Below are 27,376 nucleotides of genomic sequence, written 5' to 3'. Positions count from 1 at the left end.
AACAATAGAAGAAACTGGAGAAGCTTTAAATGTTCACCTTTAGATAACATTGTTCATCTATTGTTCATCTCTTTTTAATTATGAATGCACAATGAGATCTAATATTTTCCTGTAAAATGTTAATGTAGAATGCAAAATCCTTTTGACAAAACAACAGTTCCTGGAGAAGACTACCACTGGGCTATTTGAAGTGAGAGACCTGGGGATTCCCATGGCCTTACTGCCACCCAGTTGAAAGTAGCTTCTTGTGAAAAGTGTAAAATATTATTCCAATGAATAATTCTATCTTCTTTCATTTGAACTGAATTCTCCAAATCAAGAATCATACCATAAATGTGTTTTGGGTTTGTATATGAAGGTGCAGTAGATATAAATACAGTTTGCATGTTGCATTGTTTTTATCCTCACCACAAGTGGTTAATTTTTAAGCAATACAATCTGATGTAAGTCTGGGCATGGCTGCGGCAGATTTTCCCAACCCCCTCTCATTCCCTCCCCAGCTCACACAACCCTACAGCTCCAAAATAATTTCATACCATGGTGGGGGCCTTTAAGAATATTAAGGTGGCCATATTTGATAGATTTGTCTCCCGTACTGCATTGCAGAAAGCCAGAGCCAAAGGCATGTCCTCTTTAATGAGGCAGTTGTATCAAGTCTAGCTTACTGACTTATCGAGGGGGAACAACTGAAAAGAAACAATGTAACATGCTACACCCCCTTGATTGTAACAATGTGAATGTTTTTGAGGAGGGAGGGGAGTGAGAAGAAAGAGAGGGAGAGAGAGAGAGTTAGAGTCAGAGAGGGAGAGCAGGAGGAGGGGGGGCGTTCTGAAATAATATAGTCAGCCATTTTTTATGTAAGGGGATTTTTCTTATTGGGGAGGTTGTTAAAAAATAAATATAAGGGCGGCCATCTTTGTTTCTCTGCCTTGTAGTGTAAAATATTCCAAAACGCCCCCCACTTTTTTCTTGGTCGATTTGAATATTAAATAAATATCATAATTCGGGAGGAATACACTTTCTGAATTCGAGGACGGAGCCGATGACAGGAATATAATGTCCTCTCCTCTCCGGTCCTGTGAAGAGGACGAGGGCATGGTGGTTAATTCCGAGGGAGGAGATTTTGATGAAGAAGAAGAGGACGACGGAGATCCAGACGAGAACGCAAGCGACATAAACTCGCCGGCGGCGCTTCGGGAAACTGCAACACTACCCGCGCCAGGTACAGTAGCACAGACTGGCGAAAGACACGGGAGCGCGCATACAAAATAGAAACACATAGACACATACACCAAATTGTAGAAAAAGTATACAACGACGTCTTTCTACTGCTCATGGTCGTACTAATCTGTTGCTGCAAATATAATTGGTTGCGCTCCCGTTGCTTCATATAGGAGATCGCAGCTGTGCTATAATAAAGAGTTCTATCTAAACTTCGAACCAACTTACGTTTGCTCATGTTTTTCTATTTTGATTGCTATTTGCAGTATACATTCTTCGGGGCGGTTCTTCTTCTGCTTATATTCATTTTAGATTCATACATTTCAATGATTATCGCAAAATTAATAGGTCGCATTGAAGGGTAAAGCTTACGACACCACTGGCAGAAAACATGGACTCCACGCAATAAAACCTAGACTACTTTATATCTTCATAGTGTCCAGAATACTGATGCGCATGAGGTCTGAGCGCGAAACACCGAAGTGGAGTGCTGGTGTGACAGATGGTAAATAAACTTGACCCTTCCCACTGTCGCTCTGACAGGGACGGTTCAGGATATGACACTTAACAATGTGGACACTTTCAAGCTCTGCGTTAGTGTAGCCTACTTTTGTTATCTCTCCTTGGGCTTAGCGTATGCTGTTTAAAAATAGGTCCTGTTCAACTGTTTGTATAGGTTAAATGAACTGTATTTTGCAGTCCGAATGTTGGGCGATCACAGAATCATGGTTGCACCATCTGCAATTGTCGTGGCAAATGTGTAGGCTATAGCCTTTTCCTTCAAGTTTCAGTTTGAAAAAGTTACGATGTGTCTCAAAGGAACAACAGCATATGCGTATTTAGGTTATTTCATTGGACTGTAGCTTTGTGTAAAAGTTATAGGTCAGATATATGTCACTGGAAATATAGGCTACAGTTAAATACAGACGATGACCTTCTCTAGGGCCTTTAGAATGTAACATGACTAAATAGACTGTATAGCCTACGACGCAAGTGTCATGAGGCAAGCGCAATCGTAAATCAATTAGTGCGCTTGCAGCCATGGCTTCGAACCCAATTGCGACCTCCCTCCAGCGGTTTCTCTGGTGGTAGAGACCGTAAACAGTAGAGACTCAGGTGTAGGACTTAACGACGGGAGGGAGTCATGACAGTTCAGTTCACCAGACTGTCTCTCGCTTGCGGCCTCAGAATCACCGAGTCCCGAGTGCATATTGCTGCCGCCTCTGGCAGCACTCTGCTGCAGAAATCAACGGGAATATGAGGAAAGCTCTTCATGGGCTAGCACTGCGTGTCACCATCCAAGACAGAATAAAAAATCGAACATATTGGATCAACTAGGAAACAATGGCGACCGCAAACGATAGTTGTTGCTGAGGATATTTCCTCTGTCCCTTGATGCTTCTGTTTCTTTCAATCTGTCTGTATTGTTGGCTATGCTAGTCTTTCTCTTACTTAGATTTTTATCAAGTGTTTTCCTGCTGAAAGTTCTAGTTAAATGATAAAGGAACATTAACAACCTTTAATACTACGACGAACATGTAAAACGCCATGTTCTTTTGTCTGATAGATTAAACAGTTTTTTCAGTGGTATAATTGTATAAAAAGCCAGCAGCCTACATGAAAATAAAGCTCATGCTCAGTGACTTAGTTATTCAAATATGATGTATCCTTCAAAACACATTAACATTTTTTAGGGCAAAATCATCTAAATTTACTTTGAGCACGGTGACTTGGAGCCTACTAACTCAGTCAATTAAATACAAGAACAAAGGTATCATTTAAATCTGTAATAGGCCACAAATGTTATTAACAAGCATGTTGGTGTCATCACCTCATCTTGTCATTACCTCATCATGTCATCTTGTAGTTCTTGTACCTAATTGTATTCTGAGGAGATTATGTGAATACGTCGTTGTAAAATATTATAATGAATATGGTTTGAGTCACAACCCTTTCAGTCTTAACCTCACTCACAATGCTAATGTCAATACTCCTGTCTCCACAGAGGAAGAGGGGGAGGCTTCAGAACAGGACACGTTTAGCAGGAAGAAAGGACGTCCAAAAAAGAAGAAGGAGACCAAGAAAAAAGAAAAGGGAAAGGAAGGGAAAACAGCAAAAGCAAAGAAACGAAAAAAGATCGTAAGCTTGTTTAATATTCCCACATTCTTTGTAGGCCTGTTAAAAAAAGCGCATTTTGAGTTTCACAAATGTCTACCATACTTGGTCTTCCGAGGCTTATTCTCCATTTCCCTCTGTTTTTCTTTCCTTCCATAGGACAGTGATGTAGAGAGAGACTCCGAGGGGGAGTATGGTGAAAACTCAGACAGCGCAGCCAGCAACTATGGATCTGGCGAGAAGAAGAAGAAGAAGAAACACAAAGAAAAGAAGGAAAAGAAAACCAAGAAGAAGAAGAAAGATGATGGCGACAGGGACAGCAGCCATGAAGAAACCACAAAGGTAGAAAAATCATGAGCATGAGTTTTGGTCTATTTCCCCCTCACCCTAATTTTGACATGTCCTACATCTCATACATCTGTTTGGTCGTTTCCCCACACCAGCCAATAGAGCAGAAGACCTCAGGCCAGCTGGCACAGGAGTGGGGCCTGGAGGATGTCGAGCATACATTCACAGAGGACGACTATCACACACTCACCAACTACAAGGCCTTCAGCCAGTTCATGAGGTACTGTAGTGGACTTTGCCTGAACCGACTAAAGTTCGGTTTTGCGGGGAAATATTTACAATGTCAACTGCACTATCCTCCATTTGCCTTCTAGAATCCTCAGCTTTCACCACAATTGCATCCCAGACAACAGAATCATTCAATACCCAACACCTTTCCCCCATCTATCTCCTCCCAGGCCCATGATAGCCAAGAAGAACCCTAAGATCCCTATGTCCAAGATGATGACCATCTTGGGCGCCAAGTGGAGAGAGTTCAGCACCAACAACCCCTTTAAGGGCAACGCGGCCGCTGTGGCCGCCGCCGCCGCCGCTGCTGCCATCGCCGTCGCCGAGCAGGTCTCCGCGGCAGCCGCCTCCCCCGAGCCTCCGCCTCAACCGCCCCCGTTACGGAAGGCCAAGACCAAAGAGGGCAAAGGTTAGTGGAGGGCGTCGGTGATGTGGATTCCAAGAAGGCTACGGGAAAAGCGGGTTGAATCCAAATGGAATTAGCCTCGAGCTAAGTCTAACGGTGACGCAATCCTTTCTCCTCGATCTTGTCACCGAACAACACACCTGTGTCATGCGCTGCATCCTTCCTCAACCCCCTTCCCTCTTATTCACCCAGGCCCTGGCTATAAGAAGCGCAGTAAGAGTCCTCGTGTTGCAGATAAGAAGAAGGCCGCTGCTGTTAAGGCCAAAAAGATGGCGCCCATCCGTATCAAACTGGGAGCCATAGGCGCCAAGAGGAAGAAGAGCTGCTCAGTGAGTATCAATATGGTGTGTATACGCTGAACAGCACAATCTTGTAGGATGCATGGAAGCATGCAGGATGTGGAAGCATGTGTCCGAGTCAATTTAATTGTTTTGCGTACCTAATCGGTTTCCTGCCCGATTGTGTATAACGGGATATTGTTATTGTTATATTTTTTTTCCTCTATCTACCGTACACATTCTTAGCCTGTCATTCTCTTTCACTCACATGACTATCCTCGCACAAATGTACTCTTTTTGACCCCCCCCCCCCGCCCCCAGAGTGAGGACGTTGATGAGGAGGAGTCAGAGCAGGAGGACTCCAGTGTCCACAGCTCATCAGTGCGCTCAGATAGTTCCGGACGCCCCAAGAAGAACAAGAGAGGACGGCCGGCCAAGAAAAAGAAGAAAAGTAAACAAAACTCGATTGAACCTGTCCGGAGATCGACGATCGCGACAGTTTCGGACGTTTAGCTTGATTTACAATTGCTTCCTCTCACAATGTATTCTAGACTCACCTATTCTTTGCGTTTCTCGGCTATCTGTCTCCTCTCTGCCATGTGTCACTCTGTCACTCCATCTCTCTCCCGGTCTCCATCTATCTCTCCCTCCCTCCCTCCCTCCATCTCTCTTGCTCCCTCCGCCCAGTGATGGGCGACGAGGAGGTGGACGGCTATGAGACGGACCACCAGGACTACTGTGAGGTGTGTCAGCAGGGCGGGGAGATCATCCTGTGTGACACCTGCCCCAGGGCCTACCACCTGGTGTGTCTGGAACCCGAGCTGGAGAAGGCTCCGGAGGGCAAGTGGAGCTGTCCACACTGTGTGAGTTCAGCAGGAGCTTCGATGGGGGTGATTGTTGTCAAGATAGCGATGCCGCCGATGCTGGCGGTGATCGAGGTGATGGTATCGATGATGCTGCTGTTCACAATGAGGACGACGATGAGGAGGTTTATTTGGGCAAACAGTTCTAACCGGGTGCTAGCGATACATAATATTGAATTCGACATTGTGTTCATATGGGCCTCCTAACTGCTCACACATTTGTGTTGAGTGTCGCTCATGATTTACATTTACATTTAGTCATTTAGCAGACGCCCTTATCCAGAGCGACTTACAGTAAGTACAGGGACATTCCCCCCGAGGCAAGTAGGGTGAAGTGCCTTGCCCAAGGACACAACGTCATTTTGGCGGGGCGGGGAATTGATCCGGCAACCTTCTGATTACTTGCCCGACTCCCTCACCGCTCAGCCATCTGACTCACTGAGATGTTCTCCTTTTCCTCCAGGAGAAAGAAGGGATCCAGTGGGAAGCAAAGGACGAGGAGTTTGAAGATTTCGAGGAGGAGATGGAGGACGGGGCAGCGGGACAGGCGGGGGCCGGGGGGGTGCCGGTGGGGGTGGAGGAGGAGGAGGAGGAGGACGACGACCACATGGAGTTCTGCCGGGTGTGCAAGGACGGAGGGGAGCTGTTATGCTGCGACACCTGCACCTCCTCCTACCACATCCACTGTCTCAACCCACCTCTGCCAGAGATCCCCAACGGAGAGTGGCTGTGCCCACGATGCACTGTGAGTCACAGCTCCTACCGTGCCTCGTGGAACACTAATGGTGGCGACTAGGCCCAGCGTGTGTCGGCTTTCAGCATTGCACGTTTCGTTCCATTCTGTTGTTTCGTCTTTAAAAAAAAAGGGTAGCGGTAACACAGTGTGACGATATCCGAAAATTGAAATGGATTATAAATGCATACGCCGTTTGTTATGGTTCCCCCTCCACCCTAGTGTCCCCACATCAAAGGACGGGTTCAGAAGATCCTTCACTGGCGATGGGGCGAGCCGCCACCCCCCATACCTGTGCCCCCGCCCCCCGACGCCCTGCCCGATGCCCCTCCTCCGCCTCCTATGAAGGGCAGGGCAGAGAGGGAGTTTTTCGTCAAGCTGGCGGGGCAGTCCTACTGGCACTGCACGTGGATCACTGAGCTACAGGTAAGACAGGCCGAGAGAAGAGGGGGGGCCGAGGAGGAAGGAGGGATAGAGGAAAAGAAGAGAAGGACAGGTGGAAAAGAGGAGGATAGCATCTTCCATGGATGGCCTGGGACGCCTGGATGAGGTGTATGGATGTGTTCAACACATACAGGATTTTAGTTTTTTTCAAACTCTGCTCTTCCATTCTTCCTCCTTCCAATCCCCCCTCCTCCTCCTCTCTCTCGACCCCGCTTCAGTTGGAGATATTCCACTCGGTGATGTTCCGCAACTACCAGAGGAAGACAGACATGGACGAGCCCCCTCCGCTAGACTACGGGTCCGGGGACGAGGAGGGCGGGGGGAAGAGCGAGAAGCGACGGCTGAAAGACCCCCAGTATGCCGCCCTGGAAGAGAGGTTCTACCGATACTACATAAAGCCTGAATGGATGATGATCCACCGCATCATCAACCACAGGTGTGTACGTGCGTGAGTGTACGTGTGTGTGTGTGTGTGTGCAGCTGAATGCATCAGCAGGTGCTCGCGACTTTCATCAAAGGCTCCATTTGTCTAAACAGCCCGTGCAACTGAGCTGAATGGATGAATTCCTCCGGTAGAATCACCACGCACTTGTCCAACTGAAGCGTTTGATCGGCATTTCAATGACTCTTTCTTTACTAGTGTGTGTTTGAGTCTGTGTATGTCTCAAATGAGGACCATCACCATCTTCCCGTCATGTTCACTTGCCTGCTGCTGTTGTGCCTCCCAGTCTGGATAAAAAGGGGGTGTACCACTACCTGGTCAAGTGGAGAGATCTGACCTATGACCAGTGCACATGGGAGAGAGATGACCTGGAGATCCCCGAGTTTGCCATCCACAAGGCCAACTACTGGAGACACAGGTACTGTCCTGGCCTAGGCCCTGCATGGACTACACACACACACACATACATTGAACAGTAGTTTTGGGTTCCATTTTTTGACTACTTTTTTTTGCTACTGAGGGATTCCTACAAACAACAGCTACAGTATGGGAAATATAGTTTCTTTCCCGTGTGTCACAGGAATGAGGTGATGAAGGAGGACCCAGACAAGCCCAGGAGGATGAGGAACGTGAGGATGGAGGAGAGCGAAGAGGCTCCTGGCTCACCCGTCAACGACGTGAGTTCATGAGATCAAACCTGGCGTTCCCCAAGGACGCGCAAAGTTTACAATGCCAACGTTTCCAAATCGACGACCGTCTCGTCTGTCATCCGTGTCGGCGACAATCCACGTGATCCCGTTGTTCCCCCATGCTCTCTTCCTCCTCCTTTTTTTATGACCGCCCCATTGTCGTCGTCGTCGCCGTCCCCTCCCCGGCCTAACAGCCGACGATCAAGTACGAGGAGCAGCCGGAGTTTGTGTCGGTGACGGGGGGCACGCTGCACCTGTACCAGCTGGAGGGGCTCAACTGGCTGAGGTTCTCCTGGGCTCAGGGCACCGACACCATCCTGGCCGACGAGATGGGCCTGGGCAAGACCATCCAGACCATCGTCTTCCTCTACTCCCTCTTTAAAGAGGTACGGCTGTGTGTGTGTGTGTGTGTGTGTGTGCGTGGGTGGGTGGGAGTCTTTGTGTGTGTAGGGAGTGAAGGGGAGACTGTCTGCTTGTGTCTGGGTATCTGTGTACATGCAGATTAAGAGAGGATGTACTCCGACAAGTGTATGTTTTCACCTCTAGTTTCGAATTTCTTAATCCCCGTTGAAACTGCCGCTGTTTATACACATTATTTGCACAGCGCTCTGGACTAAAGCACCTGCCAGTTGAATGAATGTAAATGTGGAATCCCGTTGAATAAATTAATTTCACAATTGAACAAATTTTAACGATCAACTCTAGTTGAGGCAATCTCTAGTTTGCCTACTCATTCTGTCACTAAAGAGCACTGGTCCTTCCCCCTCCAGGGCCACACTAAGGGTCCATTCCTGGTCAGCGCTCCCCTCTCCACCATCATCAACTGGGAGCGAGAGTTTGAGATGTGGGCTCCGGACTTCTACGTGCTCACCTACACCGGGGACAAAGACAGCAGGGCGGTCATCCGCGAGAACGAGTTCTCCTTCGACGACATGGCCGTCAAGGGAGGGAAGAAGGCTTTCAAGCTGAGGGTGAGGGAGAGAAGTGGGGATGAGGGAGTGCGAGGGGTTAAAGGAAGGGAAAGAGGGGGCAAGAAAAGAGGAATTTGCTCTTTGGATGTGTCTAATCAATTGTCTTAAAAAACTGAATTGAATGAATGAAAATGAATTCTCTCTCTTTTCTTCTCTCCCTTTCGATCTCCCTCCCTCCCTTTCTCTCCTCCCCTCTTCCTCTCTCTTCCGTTCTCCAGAGAGACGCCCCTATCAAGTTCCATGTTCTGCTGACGTCCTATGAGCTGGTTACTATAGACCAGACGTCTCTCAAGTCTATAGACTGGGCCTGCCTGGTTGTGGACGAGGCCCACCGCCTCAAGAACAACCAGTCCAAGGTAGGACACGCGTGTCTGTGCGTGTGTGGACGGGTGTGTTTGTGTGCGAGAGCGCGTGTGATCCCAGTTTGATTCGACAACCGCGTCCTCCTCTCCCGTGTCAGTTCTTCAGGCGTCTGAACGACTACAAGATTGACCACAAGCTGCTGCTGACAGGAACCCCCCTGCAGAACAACCTGGAGGAACTGTTCCACCTGCTCAACTTCCTCACTCCCAACCGCTTCAAGTGAGCCCCCGCCATCCTGGCCCAGCACGCTCGAGTCGGCAAGCCACTCGGAACAAAGCACACACATACGAAGAGCCCTAAGTTCAAGTCTTTTATTTGTCAGGTACACAGAACAACACAAGGTCAGACCGGGCACTGAAATTCTTAAGACAAGACAACGCAAGCACCTGGCATAACATAACATATAAGTACACAGAACATCATTTACATCTATGCTGAGCTTAATTAAGTGAAACTTCCTAATTATACAGATAACAATAAATAATACACTATACTAACCCTAAATGCACATAATACCTATTACAACCCTATAACCTATTCTAACCGAGGTGGAGTACAGTACAATAGTGCAAAATTGCAGATCAGTGACAATGTCAATGACCATACAGGAGCCTAATGGCGAAGTACAGTGAGGTACAGTAGTGCAATGTTACTGACCCCCTAACCCCCCCCCGACCCCCCACTTCTGCAACCCTCGCCGTTCCCCGCAGCAACCTGGAGGGCTTCCTGGAGGAGTTTGCGGACATCTCCAAGGAGGACCAGATCAAGAAGCTCCACGACCTGCTGGGGCCTCACATGCTGCGGAGGCTGAAGGCGGACGTGTTCAAGAACATGCCGGCCAAGACGGAGCTGATTGTGCGCGTGGAGCTCAGCCCCATGCAGAAGTAAGGAGGGGGGCGGGACAGGTGGATAGACTGTGGCGGGGGGGGGGGGATGTGATTGGGGGAAAAAGGGCGTGCATGCCCTTTTTTTGCGAGGTGAATGGTTGATGGGAAGGGAGAATGGATGGATGGACGGACGGATGGATGAAGGAGAAAATAAAAGAAGTCCAATAAGCAACAAGCTCTCTTCATATGGAATATCCATCTTCCTCTTGAATAGCCTCCTGCTACATATTAGATCCTTAGACGTGTTGTTTCAAACATTCTCCCCATGTTCCTTATAATTGTCCTTAAATGCATGGATGCACTGAATAGTGATGAGTTTTCGATTTGATTGTCTATGTGGATAGGTGTTTCGTAACGTTGGGACCGTAAAGCCCTTTGGTCAACTTGTGTTGTGTTTTTGAAATGTGCCATAAAAAACATAGCGTCGGTGGATTGATTCATTGATATCTCTGCTCGGTTAGGAAATACTACAAGTTGATTCTGACGAGGAACTTTGAGGCTCTCAACTCTAAAGGGGGAGGGAACCAAGTGTCTCTTCTCAACATCATGATGGACCTCAAGAAGTGCTGCAACCACCCCTACCTCTTCCCTGTGGCCTCCATGGTGAGACGGGCACTGCCAGACATTTGACGCAGGCCTTGAAAACACACACTTTCAATCCATATTTTTGAACTCTTCTCTTGCACCCTCTTTCTCCTACCAACCCATTTAGCCACTGGCCTCATTCTCCTGACAAGACAGTTTGTCTATACAATTAGTCTAGCCAACGATATTGCTGCCAACGTTTCTGTATCTGCCTCGAAATGGCAGTCAAGTGACATCTTGTGGCGAACTTAGGCTTTGTGAAAATACGTTTGACAGTACATTAAAAAATATATAAACAATTATTGTTTCCCTATGAACCTGGCTTTTGTATCGTCAGTTACTCTATAACGGGTTAATATTTCTGTTCCAAAGAACTGCAAGTCGAATAAGCACGGACAGCATTTCATTTGGAGTGCACATGCATGCCGTGCGTTTCACCGTGACACGGGGTGGGCGTGTGACGGCCGTGTTGTTGTGCTGCTGTGCAGGAAGCGCCTAAGACGGCGAGCGGGGCGTACGAGGGAGGGGGCCTCACAAAGGCTTCTGGGAAACTGATGCTGCTGCAAAATATGCTGAGGAAGTTGAAGGACCAGGGCCATCGTGTCCTCGTCTTCTCTCAGGTAAACACACGCACACACACAGTATGTACGGGATACACAAGGAATAAACATACTAATTACATTTAGTCATTTAGCAGACGCTCTTATCCAGAGCCACTTACAGTAAGTACAGGGACATTCCCCCTGAGGCAAGTAGGGTGAAGTGCCTTGCCCAAGGACACAACGTCATTTTGGCACGGCGGGGAATCGATCCGGCAACCTTCTGATTACTAGCCCGACTCCCTCACCGCTCAGCCATCTGACTCACTATTGGGGACATCTTTGAAGCCAAAGCACATACCATGATATACCTTATATGGGACCCAGGATGTCCTCGTTTATGAGGACAATGCACAGTATGTCCACCGAGGCTTAGCAGATCTGACATGAATATGGAAGTCTATGCCTGCCTCTCTCTTTTGCACACATAATACCTCTCCTTCCCTCCCTCTTTCTCTCTGTGGCCGCCTCGTGTTCCTGGCTGTAGATGACCAAGATGTTGGACCTGCTGGAGGACTTCCTGGACTTTGAAGGTTATAAGTATGAGAGGATAGACGGAAGCGTCACAGGGGCACTCAGACAGGAAGCCATAGACAGGTTCAACGGTGGGTTCAACTCTGTGTTTCTTGCCGCACTATTTATGTGACATGGCTGAAAACAACGTTTGTTATTCAAGAATTGTCCTCAGAGAATTGTTTTCTAGTAGTGGTTCCAAGAAATTGTACAAAGTTGAGAGTTGCTAAATATTATCTATGGTACATGGGTATGACATAACATATCAACTATTACAGAACAGACCGTCACATTTTTTACATGTAATCTTGGTTTGTCTCTCTCCTTCTGTCTCTCTTTCTTTCATCTGTCTCCTTCTGTCTCTGTCTCGTTGTCTCCTGTCTCTCTCACACTCTCTACCTCTGTCTCTCTATTTGTGTATCTCTCTCTGTCTCTCTCTGTCTCTGTCTCTCTGTCTGTCTCTCTCTATCCCCCTCTCTCTCTGTGTCTCTCTTCTCTGTCTCTCTCTCTTTCTGTCTCTCTCTGTGTCTCTGTCTCTCAGCCCCTGGAGCGTGTCAGTTCTGCTTCCTGCTCTCCACCAGGGCCGGTGGTCTGGGCATCAACCTGGCCACAGCCGACACCGTCATCATTTTCGACTCCGACTGGAACCCCCACAATGACATCCAGGTACACTGACACAGAGGCTGTCTGTCAGTGTGATCTTTGTCGATCTTGTAGCAGTTTCATTGTATGGATCAGTCACAACTGAGTTGAAACAGCGTTTCAAAAATATTAAAAAAAAATTAAAAAAAACATTAAACAGGGTTAAAACCGTGGTCATTCAATGAGTGGCCACTCATCTCCTTCCAGAACATCTCGCTACCATAATATTAGTTTTATACTTGTATATATAGTTTATATAATACAACAATGTTTGTCTCTCTTTTTCTCTTCCGGTTTGTTATCCTTCGCCTCCCTTCGCTCCCAGGCGTTCAGTCGAGCCCACCGCATCGGCCAGGCCAACAAGGTGATGATCTACCGCTTTGTGACGCGCGCCAGCGTGGAGGAGAGGATCACCCAGGTGGCCAAGAGGAAGATGATGCTGACCCACCTGGTGGTGAGGCCAGGCCTGGGCTCCAAGGCCGGCTCCATGACCAAGCAGGAGCTGGATGACATCCTCAAGTTTGGCACTGAGGAGCTCTTCAAAGACGAGATCGAAAGTGAGGGAGAAGGAGGAGGAGGAAGGGGGAGGGTTACCTTTGACATGGGGGAGGGGGGGAGGGGCTACAATTCTGCTGTGTTCTTTTTGAGTTTGTCCCTTAAGGGATTGCTGCACTTATGGTGCGTACACAAAAAGTCTCTCACCCACAACAATCTTTTTCGAAGGTTCTGGAGGCAGTTCGTTGAAACGTGGAAAGAAAGGAGCTTCCACAACCTTCAGTCAGTGAACATTTCAAATTTCATACGCCAAGCTTTTGGCCCTCTGTCAGAAAATATAAAAATGACATCTTACAATTGTTATGTGTTTATTACTGTATTTTTTCCCATGGCAACACTCTCAATAATTGGCTCACTCATCATTTCCAGACAGTGAGATAAGCCAAACTTAGACATAAATGAGGGATTCGTCGTTAATTCAAAGCCTTCCATTCACGTCCGTCTCTCTTCCTGCGTCTGTTGTCCTGTGCGGCGTCCAGTGGGAGACAGCAGGGACGACGAGGGCAGCGTGATCCACTACGACAGCGGCGCCATCGAGCGGCTACTAGACCGCAGCCAGGACGCCACCGACGACACGGACATGCAGAACATGAACGAGTACCTGAGCTCCTTTAAGGTGGCCCAGTACATGGTGCGGGAGGAGGACAAGGTGAGAGACGGGGAGGAGGGGGAGGAAGAGAGGGAGCGAGGGAGACCGAAAGGAAATCATCGTGGGGGAAGAGGGAGATTTCGGAAAAAAAACGGTTGAAAATCTCACGTTTTGAACCGCATTCCTATTTTTACTGAGTTTATTGTTCCACGCTTGTCCCTCTCTCCAACTCCTTTCTCATAAATCGGTATGAATTAAGTAAGAAGTAAGTATAAGAATAAAATACTTCAAACGACTGAAGTGAACAAATACAGGTGTGTCCCATTAAACACGACGTGAAATGAAACGGATCTCCGATGACTCCCCGCGTACCTCCCCCTGTGTGTCTAGATCGAGGAGATCGAGCGGGAGATCATCAAGCAGGAGGAGAACGTGGACCCGGACTACTGGGAGAAGCTGCTGAGGCACCATTACGAGCAGCAGCAGGAAGACCTGGCCAGCAAGCTGGGCAAGGGCAAGAGGAACCGCAAGCCTGTCAACTACAACGACGCCGCCCAGGAGGACCAAGGTACAGGCCGAGGGGGCCCACAGGAACTCCCCCAGAATGTTCTGGAAGAGGATGCCGTGAATGTGAATGCGTCCTGACATTTGTCTGCAGGGCAGTCTTTGGAGTTGTTCCGGACACGTTGGGGGGGGGGGGGGGGGGGGGGGGGGGGGGGGGGGGGGGGGGGGGGGGGGGGGGGGGGGGGGGGGGGGGGGGGGGGGGGGGGTTGATTTACTCACTTGTGTGAAGATGTCTGAAGATGGATGTTGGATTGCATTTTAATTACCTTATGAACTTTACAGCGCTGTATCGTGTTTCTTTTTATGATGCAGCTGCATGATTATCTGATTCGCACCTTTATTTTTAGCAGTCCTTATTTATAGTCTAACAACATTAAAAAGTCCTACGCCGCACTGCCAATTTGCTGCAACTGTTTCAGGCTAGGGTTGTGGTTCGTTGAATGTCTGGGTATTCTAATGGTTAGGTTTGCCTTTGTAAATGGATGGGACTGCTAATGTAGACATGGTGAATGGGCCTAGCCTATTGACAGAACACCATGTGCTGTTTCAGAGTGGCATGCTGATATTTCAGATAACCAGTCCGAGTATTCAGTGGGCTCCGAGGAGGAGGACGAAGACTTCGACGAGAGGCCAGAAGGTAGCTATGAGGCTGTAGGAACATAATGCAATGATTATGTCTGAATCATGACGATATTCACAGACATAATGGCTGGGTAATTGGATTGACTTGGAACACCTCTCACCTAGCCATCTCTCTTGCTCTTTTTCTCTCTCTGTTTATCTTCTCTCTCTCTGTCTCTACTTCTGTCTCTCCATTTTTGTCTCTATCCTCTCCCTCTGTCTCTTTCTCTTTCTGTTTCTCTCTGTCTCTTGCTCTCTCCATCTCTCTCTCTCTCTCTCTCTCTCTCTCTCTCTCTCTCTCTCTCTCTCTCTCTCTCTCTCTCCCTCTGTAGGTCGTAGGCAGTCTCGTCGTCAGATGAGGAACGAAAGGGACAAGCCACTGCCCCCTCTACTGGCCAGAGTGGGAGGCAACCTCGAGGTGGGACCCCCCCCCCCCAGTTCTCCTCCTCTAACTCCTCCACTCATGGTCCATTCATTCATTAGTCAGAGGTATCTCCCCATTGCTATGACATATGTATGAACATACACAGTGTGTCCATTGCCATCTGTTCATAGGTGTTGGGCTTCAACACGCGCCAGCGGAAAGCCTTCCTGAATGCAGTGATGCGTTGGGGCATGCCCGCTCAGGACGCCTTCTCCTGCCAGTGGCTGGTACGAGACCTGAGGGGCAAGAGTGAGAAGGAGTTCAAGTAAGTGACGTTACCGAGACATTGCTAAGACGTCGCCGAGACGTCACAAGGACGCCGCAGAACCCAGCCGGCCCGTCGCGTTGACGCGCCTCAGGAGCGAAACTGTCGTCGTTGTCGTCTCTCCTTCATTCTGCTGTCCGTGTTCTTCCCCCCCCCCCCCCCCCCCCATCTCTCCTCCTCTCAGGGCGTACGTTTCTCTGTTCATGCGTCACCTGTGCGAGCCGGTGGCCGACGGGTCCGAGACGTTCGCCGACGGCGTGCCTCGGGAGGGCCTGTGTCGCCAGCCTGTCCTCACCCGTATAGGGGTCATGTCCCTGGTCAAGAAGAAGGTGAGGGGGCCACACAGAGTCCACGAGCTTCGAGCAGGAGAGGGGATTCAAGGGAAAAACTGTGTTGGAATGACAAATCGATGAGGCCTAACAAAACATTTTGAACAGAACAGGATTTCCTATGGGACAGGACACGGTCACACATCACGTCCAGTGTTTAGGTTGAGTGGGGTTGAGTTTCTCTCCCCTGTCCTCAGATCCAGGAGTTTGAGCACATCAACGGCCGCTGGAGCCTTCCAGAGCTGAAGCCCGAGGTGGTCGTGGACTCCAAGTCTTCCAGGGCCTCTTCCCCCGCCATAAAGACCGCCACCCCCACCCCCGAACCCAGCTGCAACAACACCCCCTGCACCTCCAAACCAGGTGTCTACACACACACACACACACATGTAAATACACACATCCACACATGTTGTTAGACACACCCAGACATGCGGTTTATACCCGCATTTCCAGCAGAGGGCAGTCTGGTTCTGACTGATATTAATGACGATAATTCCTGTGTGTGTGTGTGTGTGTGTTTAGCCACCCCGTCACCTGTGGAGAAGCCAGAGAAGAATGGAAAGGAGGTAGAGAAAGAGGATATCCCACCTGAGAGTGAAAAAGAGGAGGGAGGGAAGGAGGAGAGCAGGAAGAGCACAGACTCTGGGGAGGTGAGAGGCTCCAGATGTTGCACACCAAGTCACGCACAGCAAGGTATAATCAGGTACCATAAGCAGTGAGAGGGGTTTGCTTACATATGCTTTTGGGGGGGGGGGGGGGTTACTGTCCTATGCTGTGATAACTGTTGTTGTCGAGTCCTCTTGTGGGTTGTTTGTTTGCCACGTTTGTTTGACTTTCCCTTGGGGAACAACACCGTTTTATCTCATCTTCATCATGTTCACACGACATTTCCTATGCTTCTGTCGGTATGAATAGCATTTGTGAAATGCGTGGGATTCTCATGAAAGAAGAGATTGCCGCAATTTCGTTGCCGCGATCTTACTTAACGGTAAGCCGTGCTATTTCTGTCCTCAGCCGCCTCGTGCCGGGACTGAAGTGTCCCCACAGGGCTCTCCTGGTAAATCCAATGACAATGTAGAGGGCGACTCGAAAGAAGAGGAGAGGAACAAAATGGCCGACGCCCCATCCACCCCTGTCCCGACGGAGGGAAAAACCGCCGAGGAGGAAATCAAGGTGGAGAAGAGCGCTGAAGACACACCCCAACAGGGGCCTGAGGTCAAAGACGACAAGCCAGGTAGAACCAGCAGCTGTACAGTCAGGGAGACTCTGTCTGGAAGGCCCTCCATAACGTCCCTCCCATCCAGTGCTTCATTAGAGCTGATTTGAGGAAGGTTTCAGCAGAGTCTCTCTGATCCATCGAAGCAATTGATGGGTACGTTTGATTCTTGTGCCACTCCCAGCAGATGGAGAGAAGGAGGAGGAGGAGAAGGAGAAAGAGAAGGAGAAAGAGAAGAAGAGCGAGGAGGCTGCCGCCCCAACGGAAACGACGGGGAGCAAGGAGAAAGTGGAAAACCAGCCTTCCGATGTGAAGAAGGGTAGGTGACCAAACGGTGGCCATCCATCACTCCATTACTCCATTCATCCACCCATCCATCCTCAGAACCGAGTATGCTCAGTTTTGTCTATCTTGTTAACAGAGGAAGTAAAAGGTGAAAAGGATCCCGGGAAAGAAGTGAAAGGGCCAAAGGAGGAGGTCGCCAGAGGGAACGGTAAACTACCCACGGAGCGTCCTCGCTTCATGTTCAACATCGCTGACGGGGGCTTTACAGGTACGCGCTCCTGTCATATCGTTACACGACCCGTCACATGTCCCCCTTTATGGGTTTGCCCCCGTTTCCCACATCCGCTGGAATGAAGTGCAGTTGTAATGAATTGTTCGGAATGTTACAGCTCCTTTTTCTGGCACTGCATTTCATTGACTTGGTTCACTGGGGCGCATCGATCCTTCCACTTGCAAAAGTGCACACGCCCTGAGTCATATGTACCTTCAGTGCTGTGATAAAACCGACATTCATTTAACTGTGACAGCATGCCGTGGAACTGACAACAGAATGCTTCCAGCGCCATAGTTTCTGTTGTTTACATATTTGATTTTGTTTACATGTTTGATGTTGTTTACATGTTTGTTGTTGTTGTTTACATCCCATTTAACTTCAGGTTACGCCGACATTGTCTGACGCTTTATCAGACGCCCTGTTAGCGCTGATGCTAACAGCTAGCGTTGATGCTAACAGCTAGCGTTGATGCTAACAGCTAGCGTTGATGCTAGGTTGTCTCGGGTCTCGTCCCCCTGCAGAGCTCCACACGCTGTGGCAGAACGAGGAGAGGGCGGCCATCTCTTCGGGGAAGATGAACGACATCTGGCACCGGCGACACGACTTCTGGCTGCTGGCGGGAATCGTTCTGTATCCTTGACAGCTGTTGCCACGGTCTTGCGCTGCTTTTTTATCTTTGTGTGCAACAACAGAAGCGTTTCACGACTATGCTCGTTAGCATTAAAGGACAGCTCGGGATTATTGAATTCCCTCAGTGGTTAAGGCTAGGTCCTGATGATGCCATTCTGGTTCCATACATCTGTAGGGAAGGTGTACTTTCTACAGTGTGTTGACCCTTGACCCTGGCAGTCACGGGTACGCGCGATGGCAGGACATCCAGAACGACCCCCAGTTCGCCATTGTCAACGAGCCGTTCAAGTCGCAGGCCAACAAGGGGAACTTTCTAGAAATGAAGAACAAGTTCCTTGCCCGGCGCTTCAAGGTGGGACACATGGATGACACAAGATGGTGTAGCCTAGTGTGAAGTAGTGGAAATACGGTCAATACACCAAGTCCTCCACCCCTCACAGTGGCCCTTCCCAACCCACACATCACTGCTGTCTTTATAATGGGAATACAGGAAGTCCTCGTACGCAAACAGTTTATGCCTGTGTGTCTAGCAGACGACATCACTTGATTTACCATCAAATAAGGGGTTACACATGTCTATGCTTGGAGAGGTACACTCCTGTCATTTTTTTCTCCAACCCCATAAGGTGCACTCGTTTAGGGATGGGTTACGTGAAGAAATATGCAAGCATGTCAAAGTGTTTATAAAGTGAACATTGTATGTGGCGTTGCTAATTTGACTGAGTTAAAAATGAAAAATAAGATAAATAATAACCGATTAGGTTTCAGATGGAGGGATGATGGTAGTGCTGAGCACAGCGTTTGTGAAACAGCACTCATCCTGTTTTCGACCGTCTCACATGCTCCAACATCCTCATTCTCTTCGCCCCCTTTATTCTTTTTACGGCCAAACGTGAATTTGTCTGTTCTTGTTCATTTGGATGTCAGTCATCGTGAACCTCAACCTCCCAATCGTTCTGTCTTGAAAATGTCTCAAATGAATTCAACAAATCATTCCGTTTAATAAGACGTGCACTGGCAATACATTCTTGCATTGATATTGCCAAGAGATGCAGCCAAAACACACTGTAGATACAGCCAACAACTGTAGACGACATGTCACTCTCCTTATCTGTCTGCCTGTCTCCCTGCCTGCCTGTGTCTGCTTGCCAGTCTCTCTTTCTCTCTCCTTCCATCTCTCTCCCTCTCTTAGCGTCTGTATTTTATTTGTTTTATTTGTTGATTTGCTATCACTGGAATCATAATGTGATTTCCCTATCATCACAACCCCTCTTCCCCAGTTGTTGGAGCAGGCCCTGGTGATCGAGGAGCAGCTCCGCAGGGCAGCCTACCTCAACATGACCCAGGACCCCTCCCACCCGGCCATGGCCCTCAACGCTCGCTTCGCCGAGGTCGAATGTCTGGCTGAATCCCACCAACACCTGAGCAAGGAGTCCCTGGCTGGGAACAAGCCTGCAAACGCGGTTCTACACAAGGGTGAGGGGATGGTGCACGTGCGTGTGTCTGGCGTGGGTGTTTCAGATGGCTGAGTGGTTAGGGAGTCGGGCTATTAATCAGAAGGTTGTTGGTTCGATTCCTGGCCGTGCCAAATGACGTTGTGTCCTTGGTCAAGGCACTTCCCCATACTTTCCTCGGGGGGAATGTCCCTGTACTAACTGTAAGTCGCTCTGGATAAGAGCGTCTGCTAAATGACTAAATGTAAATGTAAGTCTGTCCAAAAGCTGTCATGGCGTGAATGCCAAATGATAGCATTTCACAACACCAGCAGGATAGGGTTACACTCTCTCCAAACTTGTTTGTTGCTTCAAAACATTTCCTCATCCTTTCTCTGTGGAGTTCCTGTATGTTTATGTAAGACATTAGAAAAAAGCCATTAGAGACAATCTTAATAATAGTTGATGTGCAACAATACTTTGTATGTTCAAGCACTGTCACATCCTGTTTAAAGGACACTGACACAATTAGTTTTGTTTCGTACGTTGTTTATGTCTTCCATACCTTTGACAAACAAAAAACACTTCTTGCCTTAAATCGGGTTCAAACTGACAAAATGACTCTCTCCATTAAATAATTTGGACTACACCAATATAATAGATTATTTTTTTGTACAAGGCCACCGTCAGACATCAGCCAGATCAATTCCTGTATCTTAACTACATTTACATTCACTTATGTGTTGGTGGCGCAAAATTCTTGGTCAAGTAAATGGTTGATTGCCATAAGGTGCCCAGTGTAGATAACACCAGCAATGTGCAATGCCACATACATATCATCACTGTAAAGCAGTAATGCAGAATTTTATAAAGCTATTTATGGTTATTATGTTATATGGTGTTTTTAGCTGCTCTGCACCCAAACTCTGGAATGCGCTCCCCCCCTCACATACAACAGGCAGACACAGCCACCTCATTCGCATCATTCCTCAAAAACACCCGTATTCCATGTATTTGTTTGACCTGTCCCCTGATTTTAGACTTATTTTTAACCTCCACAGTTTCTTTGAACTCACCTATATAGACTCATTTTATGTAAGATGTCCTTGAGTGTTTTGAAGGGAGTCCCCCAAATAAAATGTATTATTATTATTATGATTAATATTTATATTTAAGGAGAAACCCCAGCTGTCAGTAGTTTATGATCAGCTATCAGCGGCCCATCAGCTTTTTGACGTACGGATGTGTTTGGATGCTAGTGTTGAACCAGCTTGAGGAGTTACTGAGCGACATGAAGGCCGACGTGACACGGCTTCCTGCCACGCTGTCGCGGGTCCCGCCCATCGCCTCCCGCCTGCAGATGTCCGAGAGGAGCATCCTCAGTAGGCTAGCCAGCAAGGGCACGGAGACACACACCCCCCCGGTGAGGACACACACACACACACGCACCCAGACACCTGCCAACGTAACACACACCCCTGCACTCTCACAGACCACACACAAGACATCAGGCATGGACACACTCACAGAAGGATTCCGTAGACACACACTAGACTTAGGGGTCGATACGCTCGAGACTTGAGGCTCTTGATATTTGACAATCCGAAAAAGAAACTTCGACCTGTTCCAAAGTCTGCTCACTGAGTGTTCCCCCCCCCCCCCCCAGCACATCCCTCCTGGACCTTACGCCACCCCTCAGAACTACGGTGCCACCTTCACCCCAGCCCCCCCGGGAGGCCTCCCCATGGGTGGCGGCAATTACAGCCAGATGCCCCCTGGATCCTTCATATCAGGTCAGTGGTCAGCACCATGCACCCGTTCATAGACTGTGGCTTTCCAAAAGCACAGATGAAACATTCTCACTGGGATGGTTATCTATCTACAGTCGTTAACTACAGTTAAGGAACAGTAGTCGTTTTTTTACCTTTCAAGGTCAAATAAAGTGTCTCTTTGACACTTTGAAAATCTTTAGGAATGTGTCATCGGTGTATTTTGTGTGTTCGGGAGAGTGTGAGTGAGTCATACAGGTCATGTGACATGCTTGCCACCCCCACTAGTCAGTAGCCTTTAGTCAAATACAGATGGACAGTGACTGTTCCCATGTCATGTCTGTTGTTGTGGCTTATGTTGGGTATGACTGATGTGTGTAGATTTCACTCCAGTAAGAGCAATTTGTTTCAAGAAAGCTGACTTCTTGCTTTGGTACAGTACACTCAAGGGTCAAACTATCAAAATATGCCCTCGATCTTAACTTATCTTTATATGGTCATTTTGTAGTCGAATATCAATGAAACATTCACAGCTGTAGCAGCAAAACAATACAAGATTAGGGTTATTATTCTAACATTTCTATTTGGAATACTTGACAAAATAAGTTAGAAGCTGCACTTAATCAGTGTAAACATCTTTATCGGGGTCTATGTTGTTGACAGATTGTCGTTTAGATTTTAACTCCGCCCTCAGAACATTTCTGCCAATGGCCTACTTGAAAGTGTGCAAGAATGCTGGATTGTTGAAGAAATGTTTGTGTTTCTCCAGTATTTTGGAGAAAAACCAAAAGGTTTGAGGACATTTGCAGATGTTTATTTGTCTTTGTACAGGGCTATTACAGAGTTCCTTATTCATTATATTAAATGTTTTTTAACTTTACAATCTTCAAGCTCTCCACAAGAGTTTTATAGTTTGACCGGTTCTGCAGTGTTTCTTAGCACACAACCTGTACTTAAATATATTTGCCTTTTAATTTGTTGGGCATCAGCCTACTTTCACCAAAAACATCTAGATGGTGTGTGTGTGTGTGTGTGGGAGGGGGGGGGGGGGGCGGGGGCGTATGTGTGTGTTCTAGAGTTTAAAGTCTTGATTAAGAGATACAATACAAAGATAACCCGTAAAACTTGATATTCCCTCCTGGTGTTACCCTGCAAACCACAACACGCAGTCCTCCGCTGCCTTCAAACTTTGTACATCTTGATTTATGTAATTGCATACTCCAACATCTGTCAAAGATATAGTATTTTGGGAGATGCAGAGCTTTTTCAGAAAATGTCATTACAGCGTGTTAGTGTCTGTGGATGCCAAGATGCTCTCGGCCCAGGGACATGGGACCAAAGGTATTTCGAGAGGACAGAAACCGCAGAGAACTTGGTTATGTAAACATCTTGTCGTGACTTGTACGCCGGCGTTCAGGAATAGCAGCTCACACGCTCCCGTCCTCCATGGGTGGGTGTTGAGTTGGAGTGGACGGTGGTGAGCCGAATGCCGATTGAAGACTGAACAGTCTGGGCCCGGTCTGAACGCCATGAACTCCCACAGGCTATAAATAAACTCAACATGGGGCCACATTTGTGGTTTTTGAATGGGGTCGCTGGTTGGTGACCCCTGTTTAAAGTGAGCCAAGAGAGGACAGAGAGACCGATGGAGGGAAAGAGGAAAGGGAGGGCAAGATGTTGAGGCTACAGAAAGGGAGTCCAAAAAAGAGTGATAGAGAAAAAGAGAGTGAGAGGTAAAGGGAGACGAGAGAGTGAAAGTTCAGAACTGACAGAAAGAAACAACAAATTGTCCAGATTGTGATCTCTCGTCAACAGTACTCTCCTGAGATCGTCTGGCCATCTCACCCCCTCTCAAATAAACAAAGTTGCCTCGAAAAAGAACAGATCGCCCGACTGTTTCTCTCTCCACCACTGACTGCATTCTATCAACATCAAGCCAAATGTAACGTGACATTGGACTTTTCAAAGCGGTCCTCTGTTTGTGCTTCTCAATATACACGAAAACTCTGTCAACTGTCAGCAACATTCACTCCCAAGCCCCCCGGTCTCATTGCCGTTTGGAAAGCGTAACCACTTTTGCGTTGGTTGCCACATTTCCATAACACCTTAAGGAAACGTCTCCGCAGTTGAGCGCCCTAGAAGGACTCTAAGTTCAAATGGAGGGGCGATGAGAGCCAGTGTTGTCTGCGCTCCTGCCCTCCCCCCCCCCTCCCCTCCTCTCTCCCTTCCTCCTCCCTCCCAGCCTCCACTACAGTCTGCCGCTTGTCTGCCCCCACAGAAGCCGCCGGGGGGGCCTGTCTGAAGACCAAGGAACACGACGTCATGCAGCGCCAGCGCGTGGTGGACCTCTGGAAGGACGGCAAGTCGGAGGGCTCCATCGGGCAGGAGCTACGGATGCCCAAGTCCACCGTGCACAGCATCATCGTCAAGTACCGGCTCAGCAACACCGTGGAAAATCTGCCGCGCAACGGGCGCCCCAAGAAGCCCTGATAGGATGGAGGGAGGGAGAAACCTATACTAAAGAAGGACAGAGGATGGAGGGAGGGGCGGGGAGACTCCGACAAAGGAGGAGAGAGGGAAGGAACGAGCAGACGATGCACTTTGAAGTCAAACGTGGACCGCGTTGGAATGTAAGTGAGGGAGAGGCAGCGGATGGAGAGATGGGATCCAACAGAGAAAGAGATGGATCAAGCACCTCGAAGGAGAACATGAACTTGGGAAAGGGGGTGAGGGAGGGACATGGACACGGACAAGGTAGACGCGGCACAAAAACGAATGGAAAATGGGAAAATACAGGAAAACAATAAGGATGCTGGATTGGAAAGAAGTGGGGAGAAAGGGATCTCAAAGGATGGAGGTGGAATAAGAGACTAGAACCTCATTCTCCGACATCAAATGGAACGGATGGATAGAGTGATAGTCGGAGAGGTGATCTGTCTGACCTCAACCTATTTTGATGTCTTTTTTTATTTGTACTTTTATGCACAGTGGAAGTGAGAGCAAGGGGCTCTCTAAGAGAGGCCCCCAGTCTGCTGGAGGAGAAATGGTTGGAGAGGAGCGAAAAGGGAATGAAAGACAAGCAAAAGCGAGAGTATGTTAATGTAATCAAGGGAGAGGGGGGTTCAAGAATGTACTGTAGGAATGAAGAGAGAAAAAATGCAAAGAAAAGAGAAATTTGACGTTTTTCCCAACAACTTTTTGCACGTCTCTTCCGGAGCCATTTTGAATCTGTTGGCTTGTCTGGTCCCTTCTTCCGACCATGCACTCCTTTATTTCTCCACAATCCCTCTCAGTCTTCCAATCCTTATCCCCATCCCCCTCTTTTATCTTTCAAACAATCCAGACTACACACAATTAACAAACAAAAAACGCTTCTCCCTATCCTGCTCTGCGCAAGAATCCAAAACCAAGCGGAAGTGGACAAACCTATACTTTCTTGTTTCAACCTAAATTTAAAAAGGAAGCTTTTAAGTATAACATAGCAACAACGAGATCCTCTGACTTCTGACTGTCCTTGGCAATCTAAAACCTAAGTGTGAAGGAGCACAGATGTGCACGCAGAAACTGTCATGTTGTAACAAACTAATGAAAAAGGTAACACAGCGACCAATGGGGAGTCAATGTTGACACGATAGTACTGTATTTCAAATCCTATTTAATGTAGCACCTCTCTTTCGGGGGTCACTTTAGGGACACGGGGTTTGGAAGGAGCATGGAGTAGAGTGTGTGTGTTGTGTGTGTTTGTGGAAAAACAGTGCCTACAGGTGGCATTTCCTGTTTCTCAAGGCACAAACGTGGCTCGACCTGTCGGACCAAATTCCTTAATGGGGTGAGGGAAATACAGATGGGTAAGGTTGGCTCTGCAAAAAGCTTATACAACAAAAGGGCATGCCCGCACACAGGACGCACACCGACATGCAACTGTGTTGGGAGTTTGGCATACAGTAAACAACCCAACCCCCACCCCCCCACCCTGAACCGCCCTTGATTCATTCCTCTCTTAGGTGAATGATAGATCACACCTTAACACCCGGGCCACTGGCTGTTTAGACAAGCCGCCGCTGAGCAGCTTGTACGCCAGCAGCGCTGAGCGCTTACTCACTGAGCTTCGAACATCTGCCGGAGGGCTGCAAGCCCAGGTAGAGGAGAGGAAGACGAGGATGGGGAGAGAAAGGAGGGGTGGGGAGGGTAGGGGGGGGGGGGTTGACAGCAGAGAGGTGAAAAGTGCACGCCGGACGAGTGCTGGATGAGCGCGCGGGATGGGAGTCGGGGGAGCGGGGGAGAGAGACGAGAAAGGGAGAGAGATGAGAGTCAAAGTGTGTGTGTGTGTGTGTGTGTGTGAACGAGAGAAGGGGGGATGTGCCTGGATGCATTTCAAGAGCCAGTGAAGTGTGTCATAGGGGTCACGGTGGGGGGTGGGGGGGGTCACTTATCTTGTAGCCATTCAAGCACTGTGCATATTCCTGCAGCTCCCTCTCGCTCTCTCTCTCCTTCTCTCACTCGCTTGCTCACTCTTATTGTCTCTACCCTCACTTGTCCCTCATTCCTCCTCTCTCCCACAACCTTATCTCCTGTTTTCTTTTGCCAGCGATTCGGCTGTATTTAGCAGCTCTTTATCACATCTTCTCCCTCACACACACACACACACACACACACACACACACAAGAAGTAAGTTCTCCTTTTCCTGTAGTGGCCCCCCACTGGCAGGCTGCCATACCGTTTCCTCTAGTCTCTCTCCCTCTCTCTCTCTCTCTCTCTCTCTCTCTGGCTGTGTGTGTACCGATACAGCTGCAGAAGCACCGCCAAGTGACAGCACTACACCTCCCTGCTCTCTCGCACCGCATATCACCTCTTTGATCGGGAGTCCTCTGTTATGACAGTTAATGTCTCCCCAGGGTGAGAGGCAAAAGGCCACGGGTGCACTCCAAGCAGACACAGTCTGCCTGGCTCTGCCAGGGACAGACACGGACTGCTGCGTTGCGGGCCAAGCTGCGAGTTATTCATTGTGTGACTAGCATCGTTAGCGTGCGGAGAGGTCAAATACAGCGTGGCGTTTTCTCTGTGTGCACAAGGGGTCTGTTTCCAGTGAGGGAGGGTTTCTAATTGCTTTAGTGGTGGGCGAGTTGCTGCTACAGTAGCAGCCAGGTCTAAAGCAACATACCTGAAGCTTTGTTTGGTTAGTGTGTTCTTACACACACGCGATGGGGTCTTAGATGGACTTGGCAGGCTACTGGGAAGGCATCTCAATGTGGACAAGATGTACTGTAGCAATGATCTACCGTGCAAGGTGGAAAGCAGTCAGTGGTTCCCCATTCATTAACTTGAAGTCTGTGTGTGTGTTTGTGTGTGTGCGTGTGTATGTGGGTGCGTGCGTGTGTGAGCGTGTGTGTGTGAAAATTATGCAGCTGTGTGAACGGGCCCTTTGCCAGGACCATTTCCTTCCTCGGACCCCTTGTTAAAAATCTATGAGATGTCTAGCTATAGGTTTTTGTATTATTGTCATCATAATGGTTAATATGTAACATATATTATGGAGTAAGTCATATTCTGAATGTACTGTATATGCAAACGTTATCATTAAAGAGGCTGTCTTCCTTATTCATCCCTGGCAGCAATAAAAACATTGTTCTCTCATTTAAATGGAAAATATGTCCCTTTTTTGTGTTTCTCTCTCTACCCCAGTCTCTCTTTCTCTCTCTTTCGTTCTCCCTCTTTCTCTATCTTGCTCTCTCATTCCCTCATTCTTTCTCATGTACTCGCTATCAAGAGTTCATGGTACAGCTCATTCTTTTGGATTCAAAGCCAAACGACTGTAACCTCTGTTAACCATGGAATGTAGAAGTAAGCGGTCTGTTGGAAGACATCAAACAGGCGTGTGCTTTTGGCTGTGTGTGTGTGTGTGTATGTGTGTGTGTTTGTCTACATGTTGACGTGTGTGTGTTCCCTCCCCACAGTGCTCAACGGTCCTCCCATGTCTGTGAAGAAGGAGAGGGAGGCAGAGTTTGTCTTGAGCAGGAGGGAGCAGCGCAGCGGAGAAGTCATCTGTATCGACGACTGAACCACACACACACACTTATTCAACTTACTATTCATA

The 27,376-nt window shown here is 48.4% G+C and overlaps 1 protein-coding gene across 7 annotated transcripts; it reads left to right on the top strand.

Annotated features, from left to right (window-relative positions):
- Window positions 1-557: 557 nt before the first annotated feature.
- Window positions 558-27,376, top strand: chd3 (chromodomain helicase DNA binding protein 3). 7 transcript variants are annotated; one of them, XM_047049172.1, is made up of 41 exons: window positions 558-1,222; window positions 3,227-3,360; window positions 3,496-3,678; window positions 3,780-3,904; window positions 4,083-4,321; window positions 4,511-4,662; window positions 4,918-5,047; window positions 5,284-5,459; window positions 5,923-6,204; window positions 6,415-6,618; window positions 6,855-7,072; window positions 7,365-7,496; window positions 7,659-7,755; window positions 7,962-8,153; window positions 8,538-8,738; window positions 8,957-9,094; window positions 9,199-9,320; window positions 9,812-9,985; window positions 10,450-10,591; window positions 11,062-11,193; window positions 11,660-11,777; window positions 12,227-12,351; window positions 12,653-12,884; window positions 13,051-13,104; window positions 13,362-13,531; window positions 13,862-14,039; window positions 14,607-14,672; window positions 14,989-15,074; window positions 15,212-15,345; window positions 15,530-15,674; window positions 15,872-16,034; window positions 16,197-16,324; window positions 16,689-16,908; window positions 17,075-17,209; window positions 17,312-17,443; window positions 17,971-18,079; window positions 18,299-18,431; window positions 19,360-19,555; window positions 20,772-20,935; window positions 21,179-21,305; window positions 23,560-24,444. In XM_047049172.1, the coding sequence occupies exons 1-41, from the start codon at window positions 1,057-1,059 to the stop codon at window positions 23,769-23,771; spliced, it is 6,366 nt and encodes a 2,121-aa protein (XP_046905128.1). In that variant the 5' UTR covers window positions 558-1,056; the 3' UTR covers window positions 23,772-24,444. The 7 variants fall into 7 exon arrangements, with proteins under 7 accessions (XP_046905128.1, XP_046905125.1, XP_046905126.1 ...); XM_047049169.1 differs by having other exon boundaries at window positions 14,586-14,672; window positions 17,078-17,209; XM_047049170.1 differs by having other exon boundaries at window positions 559-1,222; window positions 4,511-4,647; window positions 14,586-14,672.

Source organism: Hypomesus transpacificus, chromosome 25 (genome assembly GCF_021917145.1).
Source record: "Hypomesus transpacificus isolate Combined female chromosome 25, fHypTra1, whole genome shotgun sequence".
Classification (NCBI taxonomy): domain Eukaryota; kingdom Metazoa; phylum Chordata; class Actinopteri; order Osmeriformes; family Osmeridae; genus Hypomesus; species Hypomesus transpacificus.
This window is presented reverse-complemented; position numbering and strand designations above follow the sequence as displayed.

Bases quoted from the DNA above. Each gene is read 5' to 3' on its own strand.
- chd3 (XM_047049168.1), top strand. From the start codon at position 1,057: ATGTCCTCTCCTCTCCGGTCCTGTGAAGAGGACGAGGGCATGGTGGTT. The intron at 15,675-15,871 runs GTGAGGGGGCCA...CCCTGTCCTCAG, and splicing joins TGTCCCTGGTCAAGAAGAAG to ATCCAGGAGTTTGAGCACAT. The intron at 16,909-17,074 runs GTAGAACCAGCA...TGCCACTCCCAG, and splicing joins GGTCAAAGACGACAAGCCAG to CAGATGGAGAGAAGGAGGAG.